General features: G+C 38.5%; 1 protein-coding gene across 16 annotated transcripts in view; it reads left to right on the top strand.

Annotated features, from left to right (window-relative positions):
• Positions 1–27,573, top strand: part of Kmt2c (lysine methyltransferase 2C) — a 235,212-nt gene that overhangs the window by 183,774 nt on the left and 23,865 nt on the right. For 14 of the 16 annotated variants that reach the window (XM_029477430.2, XM_029477436.2, XM_029477435.2 and 11 more), the window contains 12 exons: positions 141–214; positions 1,237–1,419; positions 4,518–6,407; positions 6,837–7,129; positions 8,956–10,775; positions 11,828–11,939; positions 14,802–14,880; positions 16,235–16,298; positions 18,010–18,242; positions 20,394–22,103; positions 25,303–25,515; positions 26,192–26,356. In XM_029477430.2, the coding sequence (XP_029333290.1) occupies positions 141–214; positions 1,237–1,419; positions 4,518–6,407; positions 6,837–7,129; positions 8,956–10,775; positions 11,828–11,939; positions 14,802–14,880; positions 16,235–16,298; positions 18,010–18,242; positions 20,394–22,103; positions 25,303–25,515; positions 26,192–26,356 (6,836 nt within the window). The remainder of the gene's footprint in view (positions 1–140; positions 215–1,236; positions 1,420–4,517; positions 6,408–6,836; positions 7,130–8,955; positions 10,776–11,827; positions 11,940–14,801; positions 14,881–16,234; positions 16,299–18,009; positions 18,243–20,393; positions 22,104–25,302; positions 25,516–26,191; positions 26,357–27,573) is intronic. The other 2 variants (XM_029477428.2, XM_029477439.2) reach the window with 2 other exon arrangements.

Below are 27,573 nucleotides of genomic sequence, written 5' to 3'. Positions count from 1 at the left end.
TCTGATTTTCATATTATTGATACTCAACCTGTTTTGTCTTAAAATATGATCTGAATAAGATGATAAGCAGTTCATAAGTAGCTTTTATTACAACTCTGCATAACCGTCTTTCTGAAAGTGTGTATTCTGTGCTTTTGTAGATTGGACTACTCGAGTGAAACAAATTGCCAAGTTGTGGAGAAAAGCCAGCTCTCAGGAAAGAGCACCATATGTGGTATTTAAATAATTCCTATGTGTTAGATCTTTAAGCACAATATTTGAAACTTATTTTTATTAGGTAATGAAAAGAAAATACTTGTTAATACTTTAAAAAAACTAGCAGTTAGCTTTAAGTTATATAAATAACTCATTTCACTAAAGAACATATCATTTTTAAAGTTATGTAACAGATCAGAGTATTTAAGGTTTCAATTCAGTCATCTCACCTTGAGATTGTATTGTCTCGTGACGGGTAGTAAATACCGCTGTTGAAGATGAGGTTAGTTTTCTTTTTATGTATGTGAGATTTACAAGAAAATCTTCATACATCTTGAAATTAAGACCTTCCTTTAAAGAGTTCTGAAATACCACCATAGTTTGACATGATTACAGAATTCATAATTCAGACAGCCAGTCATTTTCTTGTAAGGAGATGGACCTGAAGTCACATTAAAGCCTTGTTGTTGTGAAAAATGCTATTGTTGTTTACCTGACCTTCCATGCATCAATTTTTCAGCTATAATGATAACTCTGAGTAGAGCTAATTGGGGGTGGTGCTGGAGGATAGTTTTTGGTCTGTTTTACCTTAAATTTTGTAATGATACAATATTTTTTCTAATTTGCCTTGATGGTAAGCTTCAGATTTCCAGCTGTTTTAGTTTGGGGATCAGTTTGTTATTTTCTTATTTAAATTGAGGGACATCTAATTCTTCCATATCCTAATGATGTGTTTGATGTGTAAAATATATATATTATATATATGATTTTATATATATATTATATTATGATTATATTATATATATGATTGTATCTATATATGTATATATGATTATAAATATATGAGATTTCTTACAGTAATTCAAGTACATATATAGAAATGTCTTTACCTGTTAGTAGCATGCACTGTATAGAAGGTTGGTTTCTGTCCAGGTCCCTTTTTAGCAGAGTCTGTAAGTTTTCAAGAGTGATGCTTCAAATATTTAACACAAGTTTTATAGCTTAAAAATAGGATATATTTTATTTTTCTTTTTGTTAAAGCAAAAAGCCAGAGATAACAGGGCTGCTTTACGCATAAATAAAGTTCAGATGTCAAACGATTCTATGAAGAGACAACAACAGCAAGACAGCATCGATCCCAGCTCACGCATCGATTCGGATCTTTTTAAAGATCCTTTAAAGCAGAGAGAATCAGAGCATGAACAGGAATGGAAGTTTAGACAGGTATTGGAATTTTGGATGATATATATATATATTTTTTTATCATTTTATTTTCTTAAATTCCAGCTGTTGCCTGCCCCCAGTCCTTCCTTTCACAGTTCCTCATTCCATTCCTCCTGCCCCTAGCCTCCAAGAGGTTACTCCCCAACCCCAACACCTGCCAGACTTCCTCCTTCCCTGGGCTTCACGTCTCTCCAGGATTAGGCACATCTTCTCCCACTGAGGCCAGACCAGGCAGTCCTCTGTTATATATGTGCCAGGAGCCTTGGACCAGCCCATGCTTCCTGGTTGGTGCTTAAGTCTCTGGGAGCTCCCTGGAGTTAGTTCTGGGTTAGTTGAGACTTCTGGTCTTCCTATAGGGTCACCCTCCACTTCAGCTTCTTCAATCCTTCCCCTGATTCATAGGGGCCACTGACTTCAGTCCAGTGGTTGGTGTAAGTATCTGCATTTGTCTCAGTCAGCTGCTTGTTGGGCCTCTCAGAGAAAAACCATGCAACGCTATAAGCACATCATAGCATCAGTGTCAGGCCTTAGTACTCCTCCCAACCCCCATGAAATAGATCCCAAGTTTGGCCAGTCATTGAGCCATCTTTCCTTCAGTCTCTTCTCCATTTTTGTCCCTTTTAGACAATTCTGCGTCAAAATTTTTTATTGTAGGTTTGTAACCCAGTCCCTCCACTTGAGGCTCTGTCTATCTACTGGAGGTGGACTCCTCGAGTTTCCTCTCCCCATTGTTGGGCATTTGGGCTAATGTCACCCCTATTGAATCCTGAGAGTGTCTCCCAGGTCTGGTACTTTCTAGAGGGTCCACCCACCTCCAACCCCTTGAGGCTGTATATTTCTATTTATTCTCCTGGCCCTCCTGGCTTCTCCCCTCCCCCTTCCCCTCATCCATCATACCTGATCCTGTTCCCCCTTTCCACTCCCCTCTCTTCCATCCAGGTCCCTCCCTCCCTCTGTGATTATTTTCTTCCCTCTTCTAAATGGGATTAAAGCATCCTCACTTGTACCTTTCTGCTTGTTAAACTTCTTATGGTCTTTGGGTTATATCCTAGGTATTCTGTACTTTCTGGCTCATTTCCTCTTATCAGTGAGTTTATACCATGCATATCCTTTTGTGTCTGGGTTACCTCACTCAGGGTGATATTTTCTAGTTCCATCCATTTGCCTGAAAAATTCATGATGTCCTTGTTTTTAATAGCTGAATAGTATTCAATTGACATTTTCTGTGTCAATTCTTTGTTTGAGGGACATCTGGGTTGTTTCCAGTTTCTGGTTATTACAAATAAGGCTACCATAAACATAGTGGATCATGTGTCCCTGTGGTATGGTAGGCATCTTTTGGATATATGCCCAAGATTGATATGGCTGGGTCTTCAGGTAGAACTATTTCCAATTTTCTGAGGAAGCTCCAGATTAATTTCCAGAGTTGTTGTACCAGCTTATAATCATAGCAGCAATGGGAGGAATTTTCCACATCCTCACAGACATGTGCTGTCACCTGAGCTTTTGATCTTAGCCATTCTGTTTGGTGTGAGGTGAAATCTTAGGGTCGTTTTGATTTGCATTTCTCTGATGACTAAGGACTTTGAACATTTCTCTAAACACTTCTTTTCTGTTGTAAATTCTCTGTTCTGTTCCCCATTTTTAAATTGGATTATTTGGTTTTTTGGAGGTTAGTTCTTAAGTTCTTTATATATTTTGGATATTAGCCCTCTATCAGATGTGGGGTTAGTGAAGATTTTTTTCCCAATCTGTAGGTTACTGATCTGTTCTATTGACAGCGTCCTTTGTCTTACAGAAACTTTTGAGTTTCATGAGGTCCTATTTATCAATTGTTGATCTTAAAGCCTGAACCACTGGTATTCTGTTCAGGAAATTTCCCCCTGTGCCAATGAGTTCCAGGCTCTTTCCCACTTTCTCTTCTATTAGATTCAGTGTTTCTAGTTTTTGTTGAGGTCCTTGATCCACTTGGACTTGAGCTTTGTGCAGGGTGATAAATGTGGATCTATTTTTGTTCTTCTACATACCGATCACCAATTAGACCAGCACCATTCATTGAAGATGCTTTTTTTCCCACTGTATGTTTTCCACTTCTTTGTCAAAGATCAAAGTGTTCATATGTGTGTGGATTTACTTTTGGATTTTCCATTTGATTCCATTGATTCTATTCCATTGATCAGCCTGTCTGTGTCTTTATCACTGTTGCTTTATAGTACATCTTGAGGTCAGGTGAGATCAGGGATGGTGATTCCCCAGAAGATTTTTTATTTTTCAGGATTTTTTTGACTATCCTGGATTTTTTTTTTTCCATGTGAAGTTGAGAATTGTTCTTTCCATGTCTGTGAAGAATTATGTTGAAATTTTGATAGGGCTTGCATTGAATCTGTAGATTGCTTTTGGTAAGATGGTCATTTTTACTATGTTAATCCTACCAATCCATGAGCATGGGAGATCTTTCCATCTTTTGAGGTCATCTTCAATTTCTTTCTTCAGGGATTTGAAGTTGTCATACAGATCTTTCACTTGCTTGGTAAGAGTTACACCAAGTCATTTTATATTATTTGTGGCTATTGTGAAGGGAGTTGTTTCTCTAATTTCTTTCTCAGCCTGTTTATCATTTGTGTAAAGAAAGGCTACTGATATATTTGATTTTAATTTTATATCCTGCCATTTTTTTCTAAAGTTGTTTATAAGATATAGAAGTTCTCTTCTGGGATTTTGGGGATCACTTATATATACTAAATTTGTTTCCATTTGATTTCCTGTTGTTGTCTCATTGTTCTTGTCTATGGCCATACTACCCTGAACACACCCAGTCTTGTCTCATCTCGGATGATTTGCTTTTTAAATTGCATTTTTGATTTTTGGGGAAGAGAGGTAGTTATATCATTTTAGAATGTATCTCTTAATAGAATTTGGTAAGTGTGGAAATAGATTTCCCTTTTTGGTAATGTATATATTCAAATTGGCTTTAGATACTTATTGAAATATTGTACATAATATACTGCTATAGGCATCAATAGGACATAATCTGCTAGCTACTGACATCACTTGATTAACTTTCTGTGATATATGTTCTTTTTTTCTTATCTTAACAGCAAATGCGTCAGAAAAGTAAGCAACAAGCTAAAATTGAAGCCACACAGAAGCTGGAACAAGTGAAGAATGAGCAGCAGCAGCAACAACAACAACAGCAGCAGCAGCAGCAGCAGCTTGCTTCTCAGCACCTTCTAGTAGCACCTGGTTCAGATACTCCAAATAGTGGCGCACAGAGTCCCTTGACACCTCAGGCTGGCAATGGGAATGTGTCTCCTGCACAGACATTCCATAAAGACCTATTCTCCAAACACCTACCTGGTACCCCTGCTTCCACACCTTCAGATGCTGTGTTTGTCAAACCACAACCTCCACCCCCTCCTTCAACCCCATCCCGTATACCTGTTCAGGAAAGTCTTTCTCAGTCCCAAAATTCTCAGCCACCTTCTCCACAGATGTTCTCACCTGGATCATCCCATTCCAGACCACCATCTCCAGTGGATCCTTATGCAAAAATGGTTGGTACTCCTAGACCACCTCCTGGTGGACATAGTTTTCCAAGAAGAAATTCTGTTACACCAGTGGAAAACTGTGTGCCTTTATCTTCAGTATCTAGGCCCATTCATCTGAATGAAACATCAGCTACAAGGCCATCCCCGGCCAGAGACTTATGTGCTTCCTCCATGACAAGCAGTGACCCCTATGCAAAGCCTCCAGATACACCTAGGCCCATGATGACAGATCAGTTTTCAAAACCTTTTAGCCTGCCTAGGTCGCCTGTGATTTCAGAACAAAGTACAAAAGGTCCTCTAACAACTGGAACCAGTGATCACTTTACTAAACCATCTCCTAGAACAGATGCCTTTCAAAGGCAACGGCTACCTGATCCCTATGCAGGACCGTCATTGACACCTGCCCCACTGGGTAACGGGCCTTTTAAGACCCCACTGCACCCTCCTCCATCTCAGGATCCATATGGATCTGTGTCACAGACATCAAGACGACTCTCTGTTGACCCTTATGAAAGGCCTGCCTTGACACCAAGGCCAGTAGATAATTTTTCTCATAGTCAGTCAAATGATCCATATAGCCAGCCTCCCCTAACTCCACACCCAGCAATGACTGAATCTTTTACTCATGCTTCAAGGGCTTTTCCTCAGCCTGGAACCATATCAAGGTCAGCATCTCAGGACCCATATTCACAACCCCCAGGAACTCCACGCCCTCTTATAGATTCTTATTCCCAAACCTCAGGAACAGCTCGATCCAATCCAGATCCTTATTCCCAACCTGGTACTCCCCGGCCTAACACTATTGATCCATATAGTCAGCAGCCACCTACCCCCAGGCCTTCTCCACAGACAGACATGTTTGTTTCCTCTGTGGCAAATCAGAGACACACTGATCCATATACTCATCATCTTGGGCCTCCAAGACCTGGAATTTCTGTTCCCTATTCTCAGCCACCAGCAGTACCAAGGCCAAGGACTTCAGAGGGTTTTACTAGGCCCTCCAGTGCAAGACCAGCCCTCATGCCAAACCAGGATCCTTTTTTGCAAGCAGCACAAAACCGAGTACCAGGTTTACCTGGCCCTTTGATAAGGCCACCTGATACATGCTCCCAGACTCCCAGGCCACCTGGGCCTGGTCTTATAGACACATTCACTCATGCTTCCTCATCTGCTGTTCGTGATCCATATGATCAGCCTCCAATGACTCCCAGGCCTCATTCTGAGTCTTTCGGAGCTAGTCAAGTTGTTCACGATCTTGTTGACCGTCCAGTTCCCGGGTCAGAGGGAAACTTTAGCACGTCTTCAAACCTTCCTGTAAGCTCCCAAGGGCAGCAGTTCTCCAGTGTCTCCCAGCTTCCTGGACCCGTGCCAACCTCAGGAGGAACTGATACACAGAACACTGTAAACATGTCTCAAGCTGACACAGAGAAACTGAGACAGGTAAATGCTGCAGTGTTTTCAAATGTTTTAAATATATTATCTGTGGAAGCTCCTCATTAAGTCATATGGTAATTTACACATACATTAAAGTTTCTCTTAAGTTATTCTGTAGAATTTATTAAATACAAGGAAAAAGTGAAAATGGTAAAATTAGCACCTCTTAGATTTAACCTGGATCTAATTTTATTATTCTTCATGAATTTGTTGGAAGATCTTTAAATATAAAAACTCTTTACTTTAATGGTAGTTGTTCGGCCATGGAAAAAGATCCAAATCACCAGCTTTCGTTGTAATTTGTTTGTGTTTAATAGTTATATGACTCTTTAAAACAACTTTGAAACTTTAAATGTGAATGTAGTCACATAATGGAAATGTTAAGAGTTTAAAATATGTTTAATTATAAATCCCAGCAATTTTGTTTCCATTTAGCGGCAGAAACTGCGTGAAATCATTCTCCAACAACAACAGCAGAAGAAGATTGCTAGTCGCCAGGAGAAGGGGCCTCAGGATACAGCAGTAGTACCTCACCCAGTGCCCCTTCCACACTGGCAGCCAGAGAGCATCAACCAGGCTTTCACTCGACCTCCACCTCCCTATCCTGGGAGCACTCGATCACCTGTTATCCCTCCACTAGGACCTAGATATGCAGTTTTCCCCAAAGATCAGCGTGGACCCTATCCTCCAGAGGTTGCTGGTATGGGCATGAGACCTCATGGATTTAGGTAATGCTTTTAATTTTCTGCTAGATTTAAGTTAATATTGGAAGAAGGAACTGGACAAATATCATTACTATTTGGCAAGAAATTGTTATGGTTTTCTTCTTTTTCTTTCTTTTTTTTTATTATTATTATTATTATTATTTATTTTTTTTTTTTTTTTAGTTTTTTAGTTTTTTGGTTTTTTGAGACAGGGTTTCTCTGTATAGCCCTGGCCGTCCTGGAACTCAATTTTGTAGACCAGGCTGGCCTCGAACTCAGAAATTCACCTGCCTCTGCCTCCCAAGTGCTGGGATTAAAGGCGTGCACCACCACACCCGGCTTTCATCTTTTTATCACTATGCGTAGTCATTATTGGCTTTAGCTAAGGAGAGATCATGGCCTTATTTCTTCTAAGAACTCTTGGTGGATGTTTTGTCATTAAGTGTTGACAGAATGACATCACAATTTTTTCTTCTTTTACATTTCAAATGCTATCCTGAAAGCCCCCTATACCCTCCCCTCTCCCTGCTCCCCAACCCACCCACTCCTGCTTCCTGGCCCCGGCATTCCCCTGTATTGGGGCATATAATCTTCACAAAATCAAGGGCCTTTCCTCCCATTGATGGCCGACTAGGCTATCCTCTCCTACATATGCAACTAGAGACACAGTTCTGGGGGTACTAGTTACTTCATATTGTTGATCCTCCTATAGGGTTGCAGACCCCTTTAGCTCCTAGTTACTTTCTCTAGCTCATAATCTTAATTATAATCTTACCATCATAATCTTATCAGCCCAATCATAGCTTCCAAAATGTAGCTACTCAATCCTAGTGAAGTTTCATATGATATGTCAGATGATAATGATGCATTTTATTCTTTTAGTTAAATTGTAAGATGTTTGTAGAGAGTTGCAGATTGGAAAGATGCCTCCTTTTAGAGACTGATACAGTTGGGGTGTAGGGTGGGCCAACATGTATGACCAAGGCACTCTTACTATTCTTATAAGGAGAATAATCTTTAACGTGTGCTTTTTAGAGGACACACAGTTTAATCTTACACCTATGTCTGTTATATTCTTTCTTTTCCTTTTTTATTCCACCTTAGTTGTAGTTTATACCCATTGCTGTTTTGTGCATTTTAAAAAATTTGTGTGTCTGTATAGGATGTGTATATACATGTGCAAGGTAAGAGGTAGATGCTGAGTGTCTTCTTCTATTGTTTTTTACCCTATATTTTTTGAGAATAAGATCTCTCATTCAACTTAGAACTCACTGATGTGGCAAGGCTAGCTTTCCAGTTAATCCTAGGGATGCTATTGTCTCCCTTTCCACCGCACTAGGATTATAGCCATCACCATCATGCTTGGCTTGTGTGCATGTGTACAGGGTATATAAAATGTGGTCATTGTGCTTGTTCAATAAGTACTTAGTGGCTAAGCCACCTGTCCAGGCAGTGTCTGTCTGACTTTCTTTTTCTTTTGAAATTTTCTACTTCAGTGTGTGAGCCACAAGACACACGTGGTAGCTAGAGACCAACTTTGTAGAATAAATTCTCTCCTTTATGTGTTCTGAGAGTCATACTCAGATCATTTACAGGGCAAACACTTTTAGTTTTGTCTATTTAAAAAAATAAAGTTTTGCGTGTGTGTGTATGTGTGTGTGTGTGTGTATAGTGTGTGTGCGTATAATGTATTTTGATCATGTTCTTCTCTTCCAACTCTTGTTTTCACTATCATTGGGCTTAGTAACAGTATTTTTTTTAATCTGTAGAGTAACTTAATACTTCTTTTACTTTTCTCATTTCAATTCTAAATTATTCTTAATTATTTGTTGGTTCTTTTTGGCTTTTAGGTTTGGATTTCCAGGAGCTGGCCATGGTCCCATGCCAAGCCAAGATCGCTTCCATGTGCCTCAGCAAATACAAGGATCTGGAATTCCTCCACACATAAGAAGACCAATGTCTATGGAAATGCCTAGACCTTCAAATAACCCACCATTAAATAATCCAGTTGGGCTTCCTCAGCATTTCCCACCACAGGGCCTGCCAGTTCAGCAGCATAATATACTAGGCCAGGCATTTATTGAGTTGAGGCATAGAGCTCCTGATGGAAGGTCACGGTTGCCATTTGCTGCTTCTCCTAGCAGTGTTATAGAGTCACCTTCTCATCCAAGACATGGAAATTTCCTTCCCAGACCTGATTTTCCTGGCCCTAGACACACAGACCCCATAAGACAGCCTTCCCAGTGTCTATCTAATCAGCTACCTGTGCATCCAAATTTAGAGCAGGTCCCACCTTCTCAGCAAGAGCAAGGTCATCCTGCTCACCAATCTTCTATTGTCATGAGGCCCCTAAATCATCCTTTAAGTGGTGAATTTTCTGAGGCTCCTTTGTCAACATCTACCCCAGCTGAAACATCACCAGATAACTTAGAGATAGCTGGTCAGTCTTCTGCTGGCCTGGAAGAAAAACTAGACTCTGATGATCCTTCTGTGAAAGAACTGGATGTGAAAGATCTTGAGGGGGTTGAAGTCAAAGATTTGGATGATGAAGATCTAGAAAATTTAAATTTAGACGCAGAGGATGGCAAGGGTGATGACCTGGACACTTTAGACAATTTGGAAACTAATGACCCTAACCTGGATGACCTCCTAAGGTCAGGTGAATTTGATATCATTGCATACACAGATCCAGAACTTGACTTAGGGGATAAAAAAAGCATGTTCAATGAAGAATTAGACCTTAATGTTCCAATTGATGATAAGCTAGATAATCAGTGTGTATCTGTTGAACCAAAAACAAGGGATCAAGGAGACAAAACTGTGGTTCTTGAAGATAAGGATTTGCCACAGAGAAAGTCCAGTGTTACCAGTGAGATAAAGACAGAAGCCCTGTCTCCCTACTCTAAAGAAGAAATACAGAGTGAAATTAAGAACCATGATGACAGTAGAGGTGATGCTGATACTGCGTGCTCACAGGCTTCTTCTGCTCAGACCAATCACAGTGACAGAGGAAAGACTGCTCTACTGACTACGGATCAAGATATGCTTGAGAAAAGATGTAACCAGGAGAATGCTGTTCCTGTTGTCAGTGCCATTCAAGGGTCCACTCCTCTGCCTGCTCGGGATGTGATGAACTCTTGTGACATAACAGGATCCACTCCAGTTCTCTCGAGTTTACTTTCTAATGAGAAGTGTGATAATTCAGACACTAGGCCTTCAGGGTCCTCCCCACCAAGTCTGCCCATCTCACCATCCACTCATGGGTCAAGTTTGCCTCCTCCTTTAATAGTACCACCTAGCCCTATTTTGGATAATACCGTGAATTCTAATGTAACAGTGGTCCCTAGGATAAACCATGCTTTTTCTCAGGGTGTGCCAGTAAATCCAGGATTCATTCAGGGCCAATCATCAGTGAACCATAATTTAGGGACAGGGAAACCTACAAATCAAACTGTGCCTCTCACAAATCAGTCCAGCACCATGTCTGGACCGCAGCAGCTCATGATTCCTCAAACATTAGCCCAGCAGAACAGAGAGAGGCCCCTCCTTCTAGAGGAACAGCCTCTGCTTCTACAAGATCTTTTGGATCAAGAGAGGCAAGAACAGCAACAGCAAAGACAAATGCAAGCCATGATTCGTCAGCGGTCAGAACCATTCTTCCCTAACATTGGTAGGAAATTCCTTCTGTCTCAAAATAAGTTACTGGGGGTATCTGAGTACATGCAGCATGCTTGTAAATTTTCATTATTGAGATTACATTTGGATCAGTGTAATCTGAGAATTTTCTGTCTTCTCGTGTCTTTACAATGAAAAGATGAATTTTAGATTCCTTCAAGGTCAGTCAAAATGAAGATAACCTTGAATTGTTACCTCACTCAGTTCTGCTTTTTATGGTGTTGATGGTGCTTTTAGTTTTATCTGCCAATTGTTATGAGAAATAAATGTAAGGAAATTATGATAGAAATAAAGTTTCTTGTTCTTTTGTGCACAAGTGTTTGGTAAAGGGTTTTTTTTTTTTTTAGTTTTTTTTTATCCCCCATAGACACATCTTTCAACTTATTTTTGTTGTTTTATTAATTTTAATAAAAACACAAGTCCATGCAACCCAAACACTTCAGTGCTTTGCCTAGAAGAATTAAAAGTCAGCAGGCATATGTCTGAGGAGTATTTTTTTCTAACCAATAACAAAAAGCATTGTATCAACATGTGGTACAAATTCCATTATATGACTTTTTTCCCCCACTTATATGTATGCAAAGAGATAATCTCACTATCCTCTTCATACTTTTATTTTGTAGGTATATCCTGGAGATATTGGTAGTTTTTTATTTCTTTTAAAAACTAATAACTAATTTAGAGGAATTCTTTAGTATTGGAAATAACTGTAAATTCTCATTCCTGTCAGTCCATTACTAAAAGAGAGCATTCTAATTGGCACTGTAAAGGTTTGAGCCACTGGGACTTTCGTTGCTGAACATCACTGTTATGATCCCCTGTAGACTGACAGACTTGTTCTAAAGTATGCTTCAGTTTTAGACACCTAAAATGCAGCTACCATTTCTAGATTCCCCTATGTAGTGTAGAAACATATAATGATTCTTAAATAAGGTATAAGAATTTATAAATTATGTAATTGTGATACTTAAGTTTACCACTTCATATATCTTGAGCCATGAACTTAAATTATGAAGTAAGTAATGTCAAAATACATTTCTTCTTTAGATTTTGATGCAATTACAGATCCTATAATGAAAGCGAAAATGGTAGCCCTTAAAGGCATAAATAAAGTGATGGCACAGAACAGTCTGGGCATGCCACCAATGGTGATGAGCAGGTAGGTAGAAGTGATTTTTTTTCTTCCTGGCATGTACATAAAAACACCCCTACTTCTTAGAGCTCCTCAAAAGCCTACCTTCTGGATGTAAAGAGTATTTCAATTAATATTAATATTGTAAATATTCTTTACAGAGTATTTCATTTCAGCTGAATGCAGGGAATTAATTTCCTTTCATTTTAGGGAGAATAAACAGAATAACATACCAGTCAAACATTAGGAAGACTGACTTGGTCAGTGAAAAAATCCAAACTGTTTGTGTGTGTTTACTTTTTTATTTAAAGAATTGTTAGCCTAAGATTTTCATTCAAGAATTTCAGTGGTTAAGGAAATTATCAATTTAGCTCTGAAATGAAATCATCCCAACATGACTTTGAATTAGAAAAGGCAAAACAGTAATTTATGGAACACTTGGATACTGAGATTGGGATAGTTGGATGATTTTAGCATCTAACAGAAAAAATTGAAACTGTGTATTCAGGAGAGATATTGGAGATGAGTAATTGTTCAGTTACAGTGGCTGTGTACCCCAATGAAGTGCTTCTTGAATCTTGATCATTTCTAACTTAAGAATTATTTGTGTGCCCCTATCACTACACTTTTAAACGCAGTTTCTTTACCTTTCTACAGACCTACTGAATGGGATTTTCTAGGAATGGTGTCTGAATGCTTGTATTTTTGACAAGTACCTTGAATGACTCTTTGTGTTTGTTGTATTGCTGTTTCTAATTTCTGGTCTCAATTTATTGTGATGATCCTGTTGAAAAATTATAATAGGGAGTGTAAATGATTGTAGAATTTAATATGGAATTGTATAGGTTGAAGATACAGACCTAGGCTTTAGGGAACTGTGTAATACACTGAGTATGATTAAGACACATTTTTGAGATCAAAGTAAAGATAGTGATTTGTAAAGATTTTTTACTACCTAGCTCGATTTATTAGCACTGTTCTTCCCTCGAGGTAACTTTATGGCATAAGCCTTTTTAACCTTGAAACCTTTCAGATATACAGATAATAAAAGTACAAATTCAAAAAGAAATAGACCACATTTGTAGCATAGTTAATAATCTCTGATTATATTCTTGATATGTGTGTATCATAATGCACTATAGTGATTTGTAAAGATTTTTACTACCTAGCTCCATTTATTAGCACTGTTCTTCCCTCAAGGTAACTTTATGGCATAAGCCTTTTTAACCTTAAAACCTTTCAGATATACAGATAATAAAAATACAAATTAAAAAAGAAATAGACCACATTTGTAGCATAGTTAATAATCTCTGATTATATTCTTGATATGTGTGTATCATAATGCACTAACAAACTTAGCTCTAAGTTTTATATTTTATAACAAGGTAAAGATTGGTAATTACCTATTATGAATAGGTAACACTTGTAAGAAAATCATGTTTCCTACTGGTGAGAGTAAAGTACTAATAAATAATACTGTGATAAATAATAAATAATACTGCATTTTAACTTGATACTCAGAGTCAAGGAAATGCTAGATTTTGTTTGATCCTTAATTTAAAACATGGGCCTCAGAATCAGAACTCTCAGCATCTCATATATGTTCAACATAAGTGTCTGTGCTCATTAGACATGCAATGCTTTATCAGCCACATGCTAAGTGTACTGGAGACCATTCTGAGTTCTTTGTAGAACTAAGGTAGTGCCTTCTAAGATTAGTGTAGTGTGTTACATGATGATAGCAGACAACAAGCATTAATCGGATTGGGATTATTTTGTACCAGAGCTGTAGTAGGGAGAAGGGAGATAAATGAATCAAACTTCTGAGGGAAAAAAATCACAAATATACACTCTAAAGTCTAATAACATTTAAATGCTTCTTTACAATATTTTTGGATCTATTTTAAAATTGTGTTCTATGTATATCTTTTTTAAAAAATTTTTTTCCTAGGTATATCTTAATATGTTAAAGCATTCAGTGGCTTAATAAGACAGACATGTTTTCAAATAAGCCATAATGATTCTATACCAGTTACTAGTTTAATTAGAATTAATAAGGTTTCACCAAATGGATTTAACTATAGAGATTAGTCACTAGTTTCACTTTTTTTTAATTTGATATAATCATTATATACAAATACGTACAAGAATTGTGAAATTATTTGAGGTATTTTTGTTTTAGACTATAAAAGAGCTAAGTAGCACCCCTTATTCTCACCCCCAATGTCTTAGTCTATAGTCCAAGTTGGCTTGAAACTCTTTTTTTTTTTTTTTTTGGAGACAGGGTTTCTCTGTATAGCCCTGGCTGTCCTGGAACTCACTTTGTAGACCAGGCTGGCCTTGAACTCAGAAATCCGCCTGCCTCTGCCTCCCAAGTGCTGGGATTAAAGGCATGCGCCACCACGCCCGGCGGCTTGAAACTCTTATGTAGTTCAGGCTGGTCCCGAACTTGTGGCATTCCTCTTCCATCAACCTCTCATGAAATAACAAGCCTATTCTATCCATTTTTAATAAAGATTGCAACTAGGAAAAAAAACTTCCTTGTTTGCGTATTGAAGCTAGATTTTTCACTGTAAACATATCATAAAAATTATTTTTCTGAAACCTATGAGGGCTCAAGCTCTGCAGTAGTTTAGCTGGCTTTTTATGCAGCTTTACTGGTTCCTATGAAGATAGTTGCTTACCCATTCTGAGCGGTCATCCATAGTAATGGGAAGGTACTGATTGCATACTGAGAAGAGATCTGTTCAGCACCCAGAAGCCAGTTGTCGGAAGTCTCCAGTGGCAATCATCATTGTTACTCTTCTCTCCCCTGGAAGAGAGGATTATTAGGTACCTGTGTAATTTGTTCTGAGCTCATCAGTTGATACTGTGTGCTTTTCTTTATAGATTCCCCTTCATGGGCCCATCAGTGGCTGGAACGCAAAACAATGAAGGCCAGACCCTAGTGCCACAAGCTGTAGCTCAGGTAATGCTGCTCGAATCACTGGTTTATGGAAGACACATGGACCTACTATGTCTTACCAAGTCCAAATCATAATGAAGCCCCTCCTAGAAAGGAATAGGAGCTGATCTTCTGGCAACACAGTGAAATAAAGATGTGTTGTTGCTGTGTAAAATAAAGACAGATTTAAAGACTGGAATTTCTGCAAAGGATTTGCACACATTAATGATAGAAAGTCACTTGGAAGTGCTCTGGCTTTATATTCATTTCTAACTCTCGAAAGACATTTCATATCCTGCTAATTGGAATTAATCTATCGCATTTAAAATGTATAATTATTGGAAACAGTAGTGGAAAATGTCTGTAATCATTCTATTAGGTATAATTATTCCTTGAGATGATTTTTTTTTAATACTGAGCATCTATAATGAGCTCAAGTTTAAACATTGATGCTATGCTCATGTTATGAAGTCTGGAAACAATAACCCTTGTGCTATTTTCTATGTTGATTTTTAAAACATATGTTTGCCTGGTATAGGGGGTACCTTGATCTGTGTGCTTTGGGAATTATCTTATACTCTGCCAGTTATTATTTATATTTATTATATAGATAATTTATGCTTTTTCCCTATTAAGAATATAAACACCCTTTGATATACTGGAAAGGCTTAAGTGTTATAGCTGAGTTTTCTAAATTCTCAGTTTTACTGTGAATTCAAGGTGCACTTTCAGCAAGTTCTTGAGCTTTTTAACTGTGCTCTATCAAATGCTGCATCAGCCATATTCTGGCTGTTGAACATAATAGCTCATGTCTAACAGAATTTGAATCAAAGATTCTATTTATCAGGTCCTGGCCAGGAAATTGTGAAATTATCAGCTATCCAAACACCATGAAAGAAGCAAGGCATATTATTAGTACACAAGACTAACATTATAATGAGTGCATTTTCTTTTATATGTATACTATATTAATTCTTGTTATAATTAGCTTTTTGTGATATAGTATAGTTTAGTGAATGTAGAACATGTGTTTATGAATTTATTGACAAAAAACCAGGTAGGCATCATCAAAACACCAGATTCATGTGGATTTTTAGCTTAACTATGCAAGATTTGATTCGCCTTAAAATTATCTTCAGATGGATAATTCATTATTTTCTATTCTACTAAGTATGGAAAATATAGTTCAGAGATAAAAACAACTGTTCCATATTAAACTGTTGCCCAACTTATTTATTCTAGTCTTTATAAGAAGAAAAACTATAAATATGTTTTAGAAAATGAATTTTTTTTCATTTTTTTCCTTCATTTTGAAGTTTTTCCCCCCCTTAAATTGAAGTATGGAATTAAACATATTTGTAAATTTTACTTATTTTAGGATGGCAGTATAACACATCAGATTTCTAGGCCTAATCCTCCAAATTTTGGTCCAGGCTTTGTCAGTAAGTATAAATCTAATAAGTTACCTGTTTTCTGGGGGTTGCTTGTTTGACTATATTTGTGTTGTTTTGAAGCTCGGAATTAGTGTAGATGTTACCTCTCCTATCAGAGGTCACTGTCCTAGGCATCTTTACAGCAAGGCATGTGTTTTCATTGCTTTTTTCCGCTGTGCATGAGGAACTAGTTAGAAATAAATACTTTAATATAGGAAAACCATCTTCCCTATTTTCTTCAACATTGTTGTTTTTTTTAAATAGATTTGCCTCTTTCCCAATCTAGCATTAAACCATGTTTGCTTTCATGACAGTCTGCCTATGACAAGGACACTAAATGGGGAAAAACAAAGGGAATATATTTAAAAGCTGGGTTGTAGCATGGTGTGAAGGTCAAGTGTGCAAGAGGCCACTGAACCCTTCTAGCTGTCCTTAGGGGTCCCAAGGTGGTTCAGGATAGCATTTAACGTTCCCTCAAACTGAACCTTTCTGAAATCTTCAGACTGTTTAGCTAACTTTTTTCACCATTATCTTTCATTTTGCTCACCTCTGCTCTCCTGGTTCCAGAAACCAGAAAGGCTTTCCTTGCGGTAGGTCTCATTCTACCAGAAGCAGAACTTCTGAAACCTTGTGAAAAAGCCTGTTCTTGACAAAAGCCCTTCAAATTTAGTGCACTAGATTGCACCTTCATACATATACTGGAACTTCTGGGTTTAGGAACAAACCCAAAGTCTAACCTTTTGAAATTCCCCCGCATCAATTATGATCATAATTTGAATACACATTTGTATTAAAAATAAGTAAACTACTATGACCAACTGGCTTTTTCTGGCTGTATTGTGCCCATTGGATTTGGTTGGATCTTAATGTATGGCAATATTCTGTTATCATTGATGTTATTTTCAGCTAATGTCCTTCTAGGATTGTGTTTTTCTTTGTCTTATAGTAAAAAAGGAATACTCAATTTTTTACTACATGAGCTAACCTTTTTTGGGGACTTAGCATCAATGGAATAATGTGCTCTGGGAGAACAAGGAAGGGATCTTAGTGTACGATAAGATATAATGGGGAGAGGCGTTAGCTGTCCATGAGAGATGAGAAGGCTTTGCTTGGTTAGCTGTCACTTCCCCCTGTGGACATAGAAATTACAAAATTAATGGAAGTTACCAGTGTTTTAAACTTAATATATTTTCTTTATAAAATGTAGACCTCCAAGTGCTTCTTTTTAGAGTTTTCTGGGTTTCATCTCCCTGTTCCATTTTTCCTCCACTACAAAGATGTAGGGAAGACTTTGTAAACTTAAGAGAAATCAGCATGGTAAATGACTACTTAATCCATGCTCTTGATGTTAGTGGGATATATCTTCCTTGCCTCTTCAGTCTGTACAATTGACTTAATAAAATACAACATTTTTAAACAGTTTGGTTTATGAATTAGATAATTTGATGGTTCTTTTGGAAGATTGGAGTTGCAGAACTTACAAGCATTAAGTTAACTAGTGTTTTAATTGAGCATTCTCTGGCTTTCTTGAGTAAATACAATTTTCTAGAAGATGATACTTCATAATTATAAAGGACTCTAATAATTAGAATTTTGTTTTCAATTTTTCTTTAAAATATTCACAATAAAATTGTCTTCTTACAAATGAATTTGCTTAACTTTTAATAATCTTGGACTACTTAGAAAAATTAACACACTTGAATTTTGGTTCTTCCCTCAGATGACTCTCAGCGTAAGCAGTATGAAGAATGGCTACAGGAGACTCAGCAGCTGCTTCAGATGCAGCAGAAGTATCTCGAAGAACAAATTGGTGCACACAGAAAATCTAAGAAGGCTCTTTCAGCCAAACAGCGCACGGCCAAGAAGGCAGGGCGGGAGTTCCCAGAAGAGGACGCAGAGCAACTCAAGCATGTTACTGAGCAGCAGAGCATGGTTCAGAAACAGCTTGAGCAGGTAATAGACAGGTTTGTAAAGTGGAAGCCATCTGCAGCTGAAGAGCTGTATTAGTGGGCCTCGGGGTTTGGGTTTCTGCTATTAAATAGCATGCAAATTACACTCCTCTAGGAAGACCTCTTAATAACTGAGGGAGTGGCTGCCTATTCCTGACTGAGTGATGCTTGCTGCCACTGAAGAGACTGACTCTCACAACTCCGGGTCAGGACTGTTTTATATACTCTCTGTGACCCTGGAATGATTGGATTGTTTCCTTACTACTAGCAAATAAATCACTGCACCACCTTAGTACTTAGGAGGCAGAGACCTCTGTGAGTTTCAGGCAATCCATGTCTAAACAGTGAGTTCTAGGATAGCTAGAGATACACAGTTAGACCCTGTCTTTTTTTGTTTTGGGTTTTTTGTTTTGTTTATTTGTTTGTTTTGCTAAGAACAAAAGAAAAAATTAAATCATTGCAGTACACATGTTCTCACATCATTTGCTAAACTAAGGCTTTCTCGAAGACAAGACTCACAGAGATAGTGTTGAAACAAGAATCAGATCTGGCAAGTATTTGGTTACCTCCATGTTTTATCTTTCCCTCATCCTTTGGTCTCTACTTTGTAATGAAAGTTCAGTTATAGCATTTGAATCACTCTGTGAGTCTTTGTCGTAGCATATTTCTATGTTTATTTCTTACTTTGCTCTTAAGAATCACCACTGAAATGAAGGTAAGATCTGTCGCTCAGTGGCACAGTGCTTGCCTAGCATGGCTGAGAGACCAAGTTCCCTCTGAGTGCCTTCAGAGCAGTTCCACAAAAGAAGAGAGGCAGGAAAGAAACCTGGAATACCTTGAAAGGGGGCTCATTTCCAAAATATGAAGCCACAAAGGCCAAAAAGTTATAAAGCTTTAAAGTCACAATAAAAAAGAGTTTAAAACGAACTGTGCAAGATGAGTTCAGAACTCACTTATAGTTATTTCCCTAAATGAATTATTGCCTTAGGGCTCTTATAGATGCTTATTCATGAATGTTTATAGTAGCTTTATCCAGTGTCATCCAAAACTAAGACAGGCTGGGACCAGGGGCACCTCACTGTATCCTGGCTATGAGGAAAGGCTGAGGTTCATGAGTATAATTACCAGCACATGTGTCACAATGAGTTCCTTCTCAAGGAGGGACAAGGAAAAAAGAAACCACGTCCCACCAGAGTTTTGAGATGATTAAATAAAGTTTGGTGCACCTGTTTTTTTTGATCAGAAAAAATACAGAGCAATAATAAAACCGCTGGTACATGAATACAGCTTGTATTTTGAGAGTATTCCATTGAGCAAAAAGAGGTCATTTCCAATAACTTATATAACATTGAAATGACAGTGACAGAGGTGAGTGGTATATTAGCAGTAACTATGAGGAAGACAGGAAGAGGGTTTGAGTCTAAAGAGTAGACATGGGGAACTTTTTTATACTGGAACATTTTCTTGATTATATGACTATAATTTATCTGTGTGCTAATAATTCATAGAATTGTACACCAGAATTTAAACTTTCCCTTCGTTTTAAGTTGTAAGTTATAAAGAACTCCGAACAGTTAATGCCACAAGTAGACAAGAGATTCAGAGCTTAGGCATTTTTAGAAATTATAATTTGAATGTGTCCCCAATCAAATTTAGGGTTTTGTAAGTTTTGTCAATCTTTTTAGTCTAAGAGAGGGAATGTCATGTGTGCTAAAAATTCTTTTAGTGTGTCACTTTGTGTATTTAAGAAATGGCATCTTACTAAATGGTTACAGTCTTAGTTACAGATATCAGTTATTCCAACTTTGTGAATTCCTGTCACTTCCTTGGCATCACACATAACTGTCTTTTTTATTTTATTTTACTGCTAAATGTGTTATAGTTTAAATAGTGTGTGACTTTCATGCTTGAATTTTTGTGGATATTTAATATGCAAAGAACTTTTATAAGAAAAAATTAACATTTTTGTTTGTGTGCACATGCTCAGATGTTCCACAGTACACATGTGGTCGCAAGTTTTAGGAGTGGGCTGTCTGCCTCTGCTATGTGGGTCCCAGGGATCCAATTCAGCTCATAGGCCAAAAATTACCAGCCAGTGTTTTGGTGTGGTGCCTACCTTTTATATGTGTGAGTAATTATTACTTCATTGTTTCAGATTCGTAAACAACAGAAAGAGCATGCTGAGCTGATTGAAGATTATCGGATCAAACAGCAGCAGCAGCAGCAGCAACAGTGTGCCCTAGCCCCTCCCATCCTCATGCCAGGGGTTCAGCCCCAGCCACCTCTAGTTCCAGGTGCCACTCCACTCACCATGAGCCAACCCAACTTTCCCATGGTGCCACAGCAGCTTCAGCACCAGCAGCACACAGCAGTCATCTCAGGGCATACCAGCCCTGTGAGAATGCCCAGTTTACCTGGATGGCAATCTAACAGTGCTTCTGCTCACCTCCCCCTTAATCCTCCTAGAATTCAGCCCCCAATTGCCCAACTATCTTTAAAAACTTGTACACCAGCCCCAGGGACAGTGTCAAGTGCAAATCCACAGAATGGACCACCACCTCGAGTGGAATTTGATGACAACAATCCTTTCAGTGAAAGTTTTCAAGAGCGAGAAAGGAAGGAACGCTTACGAGAACAGCAGGAAAGACAGCGAGTTCAACTGATGCAAGAAGTAGACAGACAGAGAGCTCTGCAGCAGCGGATGGAGATGGAGCAGCATTGTCTGATGGGTGCTGAGCTAGCCAACAGGACACCTGTTTCCCAGATGCCATTCTATGGTTCTGACAGACCTTGTGACTTTTTGCAACCTCCACGACCCCTTCAGCAGTCTCCACAACACCAGCAACAAATAGGGCCAGTTTTACAGCAGCAAAATGTCCAACAAGGGTCTGTTAACTCACCCCCAAACCAAACTTTCATGCAAACCAATGAGCAAAGGCAGGTAGGGCCTCCCTCCTTTGTTCCAGATTCACCATCTGCTTCTGGTGGGAGCCCAAACTTTCATTCTGTTAAGCAGGGGCATGGAAATCTTTCTGGGTCCAGCTTTCAGCAGTCTCCACTGAGGCCTCCATTCACACCAGTTTTACCAGGAACGTCTCCAGTAGCTAATAGCAATGTCCCTTGTGGCCAAGACCCTGCTGTAACACAGGGACAAAATTATTCAGGATCCAGCCAGTCTCTCATTCAGTTATATTCTGACATAATCCCAGAAGAAAAGGGGAAAAAGAAAAGAACAAGAAAAAAGAAAAAAGAAGATGATGCAGAATCCGGCAAAGCACCATCAACTCCCCACTCGGACTGTGCTGCTCCACTAACCCCAGGCCTCTCAGAAACTACCTCCACTCCTGCAGTGAGCACACCCAGTGAGCTCCCTCAACAAAGACAACAGGAGCCAGGGGAGCCAGTGCGTGTACCCACTCCAAATGTGTCAACAGGCCAGCCTTGTATAGAGTCAGAAAACAAACTTCCCAACAGTGAATTCATAAAAGAAACTTCAAATCAACAAACACATGTGAATGCAGAGGCAGACAAGCCTTCCGTGGAAACCCCTAACAAAACTGAAGAAATAAAGTTGGAAAAGACTGAGACACAGCCAAGTCAGGAGGATACCAAAGTGGAAGAGAAAACTGGTAGTAAGATCAAAGACATTGTAGCTGGTCCTGTCTCCTCAATACAGTGTCCTTCCCATCCTGTCGGAACCCCTATTACCAAAGGAGATACAGGAAATGAACTACTGAAGCACTTGTTAAAAAATAAGAAGGCCTCTTCTCTTCTAACTCAGAAACCTGAGGGCACTTTATCTTCAGATGAAAGTTCTACAAAGGATGGTAAACTGATTGAGAAGCAGAGTCCAGCAGAAGGATTGGTAAGTGTCAGTTGTGAAAACAGCTGTATCTGTTTTTAAGCTATTGCGGCAGATTAGTATCAACAAATTTCTAATTTTAAACTTTCTTGCGCAAAGAATCATGTTTTTTTTTTCTGTAGAACCCTGTTTTTAACTTATATTTACAAAATATATGAGTGACTCATTTGCTTGTTATATAAAGCAAACATGAATCATTATGTGTGCCTTTCAGCTGGTTATCATAACCAAGTTGGACTAATTATAGCAAAGGAAGTATGTGTGAATCTTTATTATAAATAAGTGCATAATTTCTATTAGCCTCTCTAAAATTTAGAAGACAGCTCCTGTACTTGTCTTACTTTCCTTGAGTACTCTCAGGGATGTCTCTTATTGGGAACTTACTGTGTCAGAAAAATAACATGATTTTTGTAGTTTTCTATGTATCGATATTCTACCCATTTTAAGTGTTAACATTGGATTTTCTTTCCATTTGTATTTATAGACAGTTTTAAATACACACTTTGAATACAGAGTGACCCCCATTTCAGTGAACCTGATTAAGATGTTTCACAACCAGGAGTTTCTCTGCCTTTTGAATAGGTCTGCTTGTTCCTTTGCTCCTTGTCTTTCATAAGTATCAGCGGTTATTAGTGCATTCACACAGCTTCCCTGGGGTGCTGCTCAGTTTGGTTTTATAATTTTACATCGTAATTGAAGTACAGTAGAGTTTTACTTGTCTACGTTTGCAATTTTAAGAATAATGAGACTTGTTGTTTTGCAAGTGTTGGCTCTCCTCTCTTCTGTTGTCTCCTGTCGTTCAGTAGATTGAGCATTCTCGCAGTTGTTACTTTTGTCTAATTGGCAGTTATGGTCTCTTCTTCCTCTTTAATCTCTGAGAGTCTCGTGCATGCAAACAGTGCATCTGTGGTTGAGTTTTTCTAGTTGTTACAATATGCTCTCCAGGTCCAATCCTTGGCTGATGACTCCAGGGTGTTTTGTGTCTGGGAATACTGAATGCCCTCAGCCCCGTGCCCACAGTGCCCTCTGTGCCCCATGTGCTGCAACTCTTTCTTTTCTCCTATCCTTTTCTAGTGTCTTTTTCTTTTGTGAAACTTAGTTCTGAAATCTTGTAATGAGCTTCCTGAACTTGACCAGCCACAGATGTGTGGATGCCCACCTCTTAGTTGCTGGGGCTTGACTCATATAAAAACTACCATCAGCATGTCCATACTAAAATTTGTGTTATACAAGAATGTTTCGTGGCACAGGGAAGCAGGCAAGTGTGAAGTATAAAAAGCAGAAACTAAGATAATAGAATGAGCATGAGGTGTATGCTCTTGATCCTCGTGATTAAAACAACAGAAACCGTTTGAAGCTGTGCATGGTGGTACCTGCCTGTAATCTCAGCACTCAGGAACTTGAGGCAGGAAGATTGCTGCAGGTTCAAGGGCAGTCTGAGCTACAAATTAAAACTTTTACACAAACTAATAAACAAAAAATTCAAAATCTTTTGTGATCTTTTATACTTGTCTTTTGAAACATAGCTGAATTTACTTTGTAGAATAATTGTAAAAATTAGAGATACTGTCTGTAAAGGATCTAAAGTGGCTGAGTTATGCAAACTTAATATGCTTCCTGCTCAGTCTTTCGTAAGCCAATTACAAAAGTCGCATGTCTTTGAGGACATCAGCATCCATGTTCCCCGGGTGGTTTGAGAGCACACCAGATTTGTTTGTACTACTGTGTTCCTAAATCGGAATGCACTGTTCAGCGAGATTGCCCTGGTGACCCAGTGCTGTAGGCCTGCTGATAGAATCATCTGCTGAGCCTGTTAAGACAGACATTGCTGGTTCATTTGGTGTAGGCTGAACCAGGGAATCTGCATTTTAATCAGTCCCAGGAGCTGCTGTGTTGCTCTGATACTGCTCTTAGAGAATCGGGGATCTACCCAGGCAGAGGCAATATAAGCCTGCTTCACCTTCTGCCCTTCGTATGAGCTAAGAAGAAACAGTAGTAGTAATTACTAATAAATGAAGTCATATGAAATTTAAATTTGTTCATGAATTTTAAAAGTTGTATTGGACCATGGCCAACTCAGTTATAAAAATTATACAGCTGTTTTTGCAGTACTGTATCAGAGCCCATAGTTCACACAGACCACATGGTTCATAGGCTAAAATTATTACCCTGTTTTCCTTTATAATTTGCCACCCATGTGTTTTTTTATAACAATCAGAAAATCTAATTTTCAAAACACTCAAAAGTTAAATGGTTTCACTAAGTTTTTCAATTATACTTGTTCTTAGCAAACCATTGATAATTAGTTTTAGAAATAAGAAAGCATGAAAAATATTCCTGTGTTTTGATATTGGTACTTCTGGACTTAGATAAAACCTTTTTCAAGGCCTGTATTACTCTTACATCTTTGTGACCATGAAAGCAAAAGGAAAGGAAGGGACCTAGAGCAGAGATGGCTTAATGGTTAAGAGAATTAATGACTCTTGCAGAGGGCCTCTCGTGGTGGCTTATAACCATTTGTAGCTCCAGTTTGAGAGGAGTCAATGCTCTTTTCTGATTTTCACAGGCACCAGGCATGCATGTGGTGTCTATACATTGTATTCATATAGACAAGATATTCAAACACATTAAATAAAAAAATCATTTTTAAAAGCAAAGGAAAAATTTGCTATTATCTGTGTACATAGCCATTACATTTTTCATTCAAGCATAGATTTTGACACTAGTTTGAGGGGCTAGTATGACATCTTCGAGCTTTCTAGCTGCTGTTCTCTTACTTCTGGTGCATGAGCTTAAAATGTTCCTGGAACCTATGAATTAGCTCCACATCTCAGATTGCAGCAGTTCTTAGTTCCTATGGGGGAGGGGAAACAAATTGCCAAGAACATAGCTCAGAAGCTGCCCATTCATCTGGCATGGTGCTTCCCTGGTCTCAGCTTAGATGGTGAGGAGCTATACTTCATTCTTGCTTCTAGTTCTGCAATTTCCTAGGTTGCTGAGGCTAGTTATTTTTCATATTTTAATATACCTTAATGCAGAGGGAGTAGTTATTTTCAGAAAACAACTTCATTCTGTAACTTCCCCCCTTTAAATTGGGATGTCATGTTAGAAATATGAGTCACAAGTTAGAGCTGGTCTAGCATGAACTAAGAATCAAACATGTGGGAAGTTACTTACTTCTTAACCTTTCCAATTACATTAGCAAACTTTGGGGGCTCAAATGCAAGGTGGTTTTGGAGGTGGCAACAGCCAGTTGCCAAAAACAGATGGAGCAAGTGAAAACAAGAAACAGCGAAGCAAACGGACTCAAAGGACGGGGGAAAAAGCAGCACCTCGCTCAAAGAAAAGGAAGAAGGATGAAGAGGAAAAGCAGGCTATGTACTCCAGCTCTGACTCCTTCACCCACTTGAAACAGGTGAGCTGTCAGAACAGCCCTTGCCACTTCCAGGAGGGGAGAGAGCAAGTGTTGCCTTTTCAATCCTAGGAAATGGAGATTTTCACCTTATTACAATTAGTTTCTAACTAAAATAGGGAGAAAGGACAAGGAACCTAATAGACTCTGTTTGCTAGCAAACCCACAGTTTATCCTATTGGCATTTGAGATTTACATTGTAGTAGGTGGATTGGTAGGTGATGGTCAGTCGAGATTTACATATGTTCAGATGGAGCAGCCTCAACACCAGGAACCTTTGTATCCCCCTTTTCTTGTGACTCTGAACCTAAAGAAATGCAGCCATGGACTCTCACTTTAAACTCTCATAGCTCATTGCAAGCAAAAATGGAGAGGGACACACCTCCCCATCTCTGTTCCCATTGGTGGTGCCTGGCCTCCATTCTTACCCTGGTTCTTACTGAGCAAAAATAAAGAGCATGTTTTTCTTATGAGGCACATGATGGCATCTCTTTAACAGAGGGAATAAAACTTATTTGATGTATATTCCAGAGATTTCTGTAGTTTCCAGCATTTTAAATCTTGAGATTTTTAAGTCTTATTTTTCACAATCCTTATTTGACTTCAGGTCTTAGAAAGCCCAGAAACACTTCCATGTTTGTTAATCATGTACATTACTTTTAAATGTGTTTTTTAATAGCAGCTCTCTCTGCTCCCTCTAATGGAACCGATCATTGGAGTGAACTTTGCGCACTTTCTTCCTTATGGCAGTGGCCAATTTAATAGTGGGACTCGACTTCTAGGAACTTTTGGCAGTGCCGCCCTTGAAGGGGTCTCAGACTACTATTCTCAGTTGATCTACAAGGTATGTCTCTTTGCCAGGGTGCTGCCTTGCCTCAGATTGGAGAGCATCCCACAGCTGGGGAGTATGGCTTAGCTTTGCATCTAGTTTACATAAAGTCTCCAAGATACACTGAAACTTAGATTCAGCTAAAAGATTAAAAATATATCTGGTCAAGTATTTCTAACATGTATGCTTCAAATTTCCAAGAGATGAGAATGCAAATGGTAGAAAATATCCATTATATTCTTTCTATAGTAAAGGAAACACACTTTTCCTTGTAACCTTTGTTAACTCTTAAAATGAATTGAATTGACGGTACATAGTGGGACTGAAGGATAAGTATGGTTAACTTTTACCTTGGAAAATGAATTTTTAAAACTATAATATATTTCATTAAATAATTTAGGTGCTAATTGAAATTATGCACTAATTCTTAGGTTACCAAAATAGCATAAGTCAGTCAAGGTAATACTACTTTTTAAATATTTTTATGATAACATAAGATCACTTCACTTTGCATCTGTCCTATACAAAACAATTATTTTGAGAAATATGTGAGTGTCTGTTTTCCTGGTGGCTTTTGTTTTGTTCTTAAGATAATTGTCTCCAAGTTCCCTTTGCTGTTCTTACTGCCCTGTTCTTCAGCTAGCCTTCCTCAGTTCAGGCTGCTTGTCAGTGTTACTCTTGTGACCTCCCCTTGCACTACACTATTCTGTGTAGTTACTACAGGTGATGCCAGCAGTCCTTGGGGAGACCAAGCCATAAATGACAAACAGTGGCATATGTAAGGCTGAGAGAGAGAGAGAATTGAAAGTGAACTGTATTTGTTAGTATATTTGATACCTTTACCCTAATTTTTTTTTCTCTTTTTGCTTCTTTTAGAGATCTTGGACAGTCCAGGTTCTCATATCTGAGATGTAAATTAGGTTAAAGACAAATGCTGTATTTTCATATTTTAATAAAAATAGAAAAAAGGAACGTTTAACTACCTTTTGCAACTTAGTCAATTTTAAAATTGCTTTTTATTGGTTATTTTAATGATGAAACTTGAGAACAATTATACAAAATTAAGTATAACAAAACTTGGGTTCTTCATTTCAAAGCTGAATGCTCAAGCTGGGCTACGTAGGCAGGCAGTGGGTACCAACACTGCATTTGGCAGCCTCGTGGCCCCGTGTGTATAGTTCTGTTCTTGTGCATTTGGAACTGGAGATGCCTCTAGATTATGTTTCTTGTAG

This window comes from Mus caroli, unplaced genomic scaffold (assembly GCF_978045245.1).
Source record: "Mus caroli unplaced genomic scaffold, Mus_caroli_1 scaffold_4, whole genome shotgun sequence".
Lineage (NCBI taxonomy): Eukaryota > Metazoa > Chordata > Mammalia > Rodentia > Muridae > Mus > Mus caroli.
Note: the sequence above shows the minus strand (reverse complement) of the source record. Positions and strands in the feature narration are given on the sequence as shown.